At 40.3% G+C, this 6,305-nt stretch overlaps 1 protein-coding gene across 1 annotated transcript in view; it reads left to right on the forward strand.

The window, feature by feature from the left end:
* DHCR24 (24-dehydrocholesterol reductase) overlaps positions 1 to 6,305 on the forward strand; it is a 15,916-nt gene that overhangs the window by 3,060 nt on the left and 6,551 nt on the right. The window contains exons 2-6 of the mRNA XM_019501242.1: positions 1,687 to 1,842; positions 3,869 to 3,974; positions 4,241 to 4,359; positions 4,450 to 4,713; positions 5,960 to 6,103. Coding sequence (XP_019356787.1) covers positions 1,687 to 1,842; positions 3,869 to 3,974; positions 4,241 to 4,359; positions 4,450 to 4,713; positions 5,960 to 6,103 — 789 coding nt within the window. The remainder of the gene's footprint in view (positions 1 to 1,686; positions 1,843 to 3,868; positions 3,975 to 4,240; positions 4,360 to 4,449; positions 4,714 to 5,959; positions 6,104 to 6,305) is intronic.

The following is a 6,305-nucleotide window of genomic DNA, read 5'->3' on the forward strand; positions in this document are numbered from 1 at the left end:
GTCAGAGTGCTCCAAGAGCATTATGGACAGACAGACAGACCGACCGACCAAGCCCTTTATTATATTAGAATATTATAGGTACATTTTAATATTAGTGTGTAAGGAATTATCCTTTAAGCTTTGTAATTCTCAGAAGCTGGCTGTCTGCATGCGTGCATTTAGGGTAAAATAAAATCACCTGCCTATAATTCTTGTTCTCTAAAATCTAGTCATGCTAGATCTGCAGATACATAGGGCCTAGGTCTGTGTGAAGCGAAAAGTCCTTGCTTTGGATTCGGTGATTCGGAGGGACAGTGATTCGACTCGGTAATTTGAATCGCTGTCCTGATTCGATTGATCCAAATCTGAAGATATTTGGTGCCAAATCTTATTCGGTCGTAGACTATACAGGCAGGCAGGCAGTGCCAGCAGGAGCAGCTGGGGGAGCAGCCATACAAGCCCTAGCTTGAGCCAGCAGCCCCAGAAGAAGATGCAGCTATCCCAGCTGCTCCCCCCCCACGCAAGGCAAGCAGTGGTGGCAGCCCCAGGAGAAGCCATGGGGGCTGGGGGAAGGATTGGGGAGCTGAGGGGGAATGATCTGGTGTTGGAGGAATGAACAGGGGCTTCTCCTCAGCTCCCGGTTCAATCCCTCAGCTCCCCATCATTCCCTCAGCTACCCAATAATTAGCCCCCATGGCTTCTCCCAGGGCTGCTGGCTCAAACCATGGCTCATCCAGCTGCCCCCCCTGCAGGGGTGAGGCAGGCAGTGCTGGCAGCCCCAGGAGAAGCCAGGAGCTGGGGGATCAAACCAGGAGCTGGGGGGAGCCCCTGTTTGTTCCCCCAGGCCCTGATCATTTCCCCCCCCAGTTCCTGGTTCAATTCCCTAGTTCCCAGTTTGATCCCCAAGCTCCCAATCATTCCCCCAGCTCCCTGATCATTCCCCACAGCCTCCGTAGCTTCTCCTGGGGCTACCAGCACTGCCTGCCTTGCCCCAGCGGGAGGAGCAACCGGACAAGCTGCAGCTTCTCCCAGGACTGCCAACTCAAGCCAGGGCTCATCCAGCTGCTCCCGCTGCCACTGCCTAGTGCCTGCCTGTACAGTCTATGGCTGAATCTCCAAACCTGTCTGAATTGATTCGGTTTCTGATTTGATTCGGAGAAATCCATGAGTCTCCTGATTCAGATTTGGAGATTTGGCCACTGAGTTGGGCTGAATCTCTTCCAAATCGAATCAGCTACCAAAGCTTTGCACAGCCCTTATAGGGACTGTGTGAATGTGTCTGTGCAGTTTCACTGTGACCTTTATCTTTGCCATTTTTTTTCACATTGTGGGCCAAATTTTCTGTTGTCACAAGTAGGTACAGTTTCACTGACTTACATGGAGTTAAACCTATTTGTGCCAGTGATCATTTTCAGAGTGACTCATTTTTCCTGTGGATTTTTAAAATATTATTTACTAGTAGTTTTTCTGAATAACATGCCTAAAGCTCAGAAGTATGGATCTTTTATAATTATTACCCTCAGACAGCTAGAACTACAGGTGCTATTTTGTGAAAAGTTCACAGGTCTGAGTCATGCTAAAACTTCCAGGCTACATTATTGACAAATAATTCACATGCTTTCAAATTGGGAAAACAGTTTTCACTTATCGTTTTCATGCTTGCATCTCTATATTTCAAAGTATAAGTCTAATCATGAACTCTTGCAGGTGCGGGAATGGAAAAAGGAAGGCAGTAAAACATACATGTGTACTGGCCGACCTGGTTGGCTAACTGTATCACTTCGCGTTGGGAAGTACAAGAAGACTCATAAGAATATAATGATCAACTTAATGGATATTCTAGAAGTAGATACTGAAAGACAGGTAATACATGCAGAAAAAGTTTAGGCACAATAAAGTTGCCAGTATTTCATTATGGTTCTTGGCTAAAGGACAGTAGTGGCAAGTTTGCATTATTAACTTACTGTGCTAGGCAGTAGTGCCTTCAAACGTACTATATAGCTGCTAGCTTGGAAGGTGGTGTAATATATCTGAGCATGCAGTTCTGCTCTCATAATTTTATGGGCCTGATGTGCCCAGATTTCTTAGAAATATTTAAGATGTGGCTTAAAAAAATACACAAATTCTAGTATGATGTCTTCATGCATATTTTGGTAAAGAAAACTGAAAAGTTTTTTTTTGTTGCTGTAATTCACTTCTAGCATCAAAGCAGAACAGCCTCAATATTGTGCACAACAAAGAGTGAATCTGTCTGTAAAATTGAACTGCAGAGGAAATTATTTTCTTCCTGGAAGAGAAAATGGACATAAGATACTGATTCATAGTAGAACCTGACACTCTTGAACAAAGCTTTTAGATACAAGGGTCTGGTATGAGCCAGCTCATTATTTGCGTTCTTATTTTGAAAACATATTTGTGCCTAGATAATTTATTCTTTGATTTAAAAAATTCTCTAGCCCTAACAGATGCAAAGATAATCATCTTACTGGGCATGCCTTCATAAGATGCTATGTCACTGTAGCAACGAGCTGCGGCAACATAGCATTGGCGGGCACTAACCATGATGCCACCACTCCTGTGCAGTAGCAACAGCTGCTGCAGTAGTTCAATGCTATTGCACAGTAGGGTAAGTAAACAACCTGTGTGCCACCGAGGCTGTGCAGTACCAGCAGGTCCTGTGCAGTCAGGGGCACATGTAGACGCACCCAAAGTGAATCATGTCATTGCTGTCTTTGCAAATCTCTCTACTGAAAATGCAGCTTTGAAAGACACGTGAAAGGCTTTGTTTCCACTTTCTTGTGCAACTCCCCTGCACTCCTTCTCCCCGACTCTGAAGAGCTGGTCAAAATGCCTTTAGGGCTACTTCCAGACTATTCAATATTATGCCTCACTCTGAAAGCCCTGGCCGAATTTTGTGAATGTGGTATATTATGAGACAGACTTTTTTAATATATTTTTTTCTGAGAGATTTATGCATTTCATAAACAAAATCTAGTTATTTCTGAAAAAAAATCTTGTGCCTGTTCAATTAAAGTTGTCTGCCCTTCCATATGTCTTCTGATTATAAGAACTTTTTTGGAGTACTGTCCTCATTAAAGGTAACACTTCTGCTTTTCTTGAAGTGTTATCTTAAATCAGTTGATTCAAAGCACTCAGTTAAGAGCATCAAAATAGCTTAATTTAAATAATGCCAAGTACCTAATTTGTGGAAATAAACTGGAGTTTTGCAAACATAGGAACACAATTGAACACTTCAAACTTCAAGAATATTAGGAGATGAGTATGATAAAATGAGGTTGCAAAGGGTACATGCGCTTATGCATGCACCATTTTAAAATGGTAGTTTGTCTGTATGAGACACTAAGTAGTGACCACTACGCATTTATTTAGTACTTATTTAATCAGATACTAGAATGGACAGTAACTGAGTTACTGCACAGTAGCTGGTTTATGTCTTTTAAGTGACGCTACTGCACAGTAGCCTAATAATAATACTGTGCAGTAGCATATTAGTATGGTCCGTGCTGTGACGCATTACTACGTAATATTATTAGGCTGCTGCACGGTTAGTGTCTTGTGGAGACGTGCCCTTTCACAAACAGTAAACCCACCATATTTAATATTTTTTTTAAATCCATGCATGGAGCATTTTATCTGAAAGAAATTGTATGCAACTAATCTGTGTAATGAACTGAACTGTAAAACATCAGTTGAATTATCTTTAGGGGATTTAGCAGGAGAATTTTTCAAGATGGTAGGATAGACAGCTTCACAAAAATTTTTAGTTAAATTCTTGACTTGCAGTGTGTCTGAATTCTGATAATACACAGAAGTGCAATCAAGATTTATGTTGTCAGCACTAATAGTAGAATAATATTTTTATTTTTAGGTGGTCCGTGTGGAACCATTGGTCACAATGGGTCAGTTGACAGCTCACTTGAACCCTATGGGCTGGACTCTTCCAGTGGTACCAGAACTTGATGACCTTACAGTAGGTCAGAAGTGCATGACTTCTTTTTTTTTAATTAAATAGCTTCTATATCTATAATGACATATAGTCTCAGCTTTTCAAAAACAATTTAAAATAAATTCTCGCTGCTCTATATATTCTGCTGGGACATTATATTATAGATATTTTTCTTAGCTTTAAACCTGTTCTAAAATGACTGTAAGAGCCCTTTAAAAAACGTATTCTGTAAATTATTTTCTTCTTAAAGGGAAGTAAGTTTCAAATGATTGTATTGTCTGATCTCTTAATAAGGTGGTCTGATCATGGGAACTGGCATTGAGTCTTCATCCCATATCTATGGACTTTTTCAACATACCTGCTTGGCTTATGAACTTGTTCTCGCTGATGGAAGTCTTGTGAGATGTTCACCAGTAAGAGAAAATGTTATTTTGCAATGATTTACAATGTCATTGATGGTTGTAAGTATGGAAATATGATTTAGTATGACATACTTTTTGCAGACTGAAAATTCAGACCTGTTTTATGCTGTGCCTTGGTCTTGCGGTACACTGGGGTTCCTGGTTGCAGCAGAAATAAAAATGGTTCCTGTCAAGAAATACGTAAAATTACATTATAAGCCTGTAAGAGGTTTGGAGAAGATCTGTGAAAAGTTTACTGAAGAATCTAAAATGAAAGAAAACAGTTTTGTGGAAGGACTGATGTACTCTCTGGAAGAAGCAGTTATCATGACAGGAGTCTTGACTGATGAAGCGGAACAAGGCAAGGTAACTAAGGGAAACTAATAAGCAGCATTTCTGTTCTCTTTCATGAAAAAAATGCACTATATATGAGGATGTAAAACAAAAATTCAGAATTGATACAAGCATATACTTTTTAATGGACTATAAAATAGTTGGGGATGGCTGAAGTGGCTGAATATATTTAACAATACGGTTCTGCAGGCAATAATACATTCATGAGCTTACACCTGAATTTCCTATATTGATAGGTATTTTCAAACCTCTAATTTTTATTTTTCTAGTACATAATTTAGTCTATGGCCACAACATTTCAGAATACAAAAACAAAAGCATCTCTACCTACTTATAGGAAAAATGCTATGATTTAAAATGGGAAAAAAAACTGGGGGGAGGGGGAGATTTGTATATATATTCACATTGTAGTAATTTATAAAGTAATATCATTTGGCTAGAAAATTGCTATTAATAGTTGGCCAAAACATGCTATGAAACTGTTTGCCATGTGGAGACTTTTGCCCAATAATGACTTGAGAGAGAGCAATGTTCCTAAAATATCTACATCGGCTTTAAATCAAAGCTGTCAAATAGCCGCATCCAGCCCATAGAAACCTAGGAGCCCATGGGTTGGTCTCAGACCTACCGCACGTATCACAAGCCACACACACTGGCTCCAGTCCTGTGTGCTGTATGTGGTACATGGAGCTGTGTGCAGAAGCCGGTGTGCTGGGTCTGTGATGCAGGCACAGCGTGCAGTGTGAGCCCTGAACTAGAGTTGATATGTGCTAGATGTGACATGCGGGGCTGGATCTGTAGTGTGTGCTGCATGTAGTACCTCACCAGACTAGCCTTCCATGCTAGCTGCAGTGCAAGGAGCTGGTCTGTGGGTGCAGTCTACTCCACAGATTGGCCCCATGCCCCTCATCTGGCCCATGGGCCCAAAATGAGTTTGGCACCCCTGCTTGAAAGATCTAATATGCTTTATAGAAGCCGAACCCTATTGTAAGTTAATGTTAATGAGGAAAAATTGGAAAAGACACATCTATACTATGGCATAGTGTAAAACACCAAGATATGAAAATCACATTTTAAAAGTTTTCTTGACATGTATGCTATTCTTTTCTCTAAGAGTAACTGCAAAATGAAAGTCTTATGTTACCAAGTACACTTAATACCACATTTATCAAATTTTCAAGTAAGTAATAATTGTACTGGTATTTGTTGTTTCACATAGATACACGCACATGCTCATTAAAAAAAATTTTTTTTTTAGATAAATAGAATTGGTAACTACTACAAGCCATGGTTTTTCAAGCACGCAGAAAAGTATCTGAAGGCGAACCAAACTGGATCAGAGTACATTCCAGCAAGGCATTACTACCACAGACACACACGTAGTATCTTCTGGGAACTCCAAGTAAGGTTCTGATTGCCAAAAAGCACTCTAAAATGGATCTAGATTGAAACCAATGGATATGCCTACCATAGAAATAAGAGAATTTTGAGTATTGCATCAAATTCATATTATTGTCCTTGTACGCTATATCGGGGTTTTTCAACCCAGGGAAGATCTTCAAAAAGTTTATTAAAGAGGTCATCCTTAATGGACTGGCCGACGC

Source organism: Gavialis gangeticus, unplaced genomic scaffold (genome assembly GCF_001723915.1).
Source record: "Gavialis gangeticus isolate Ggan-Ray unplaced genomic scaffold, GavGan_comp1, whole genome shotgun sequence".
Classification (NCBI taxonomy): Eukaryota; Metazoa; Chordata; order Crocodylia; family Gavialidae; genus Gavialis; species Gavialis gangeticus.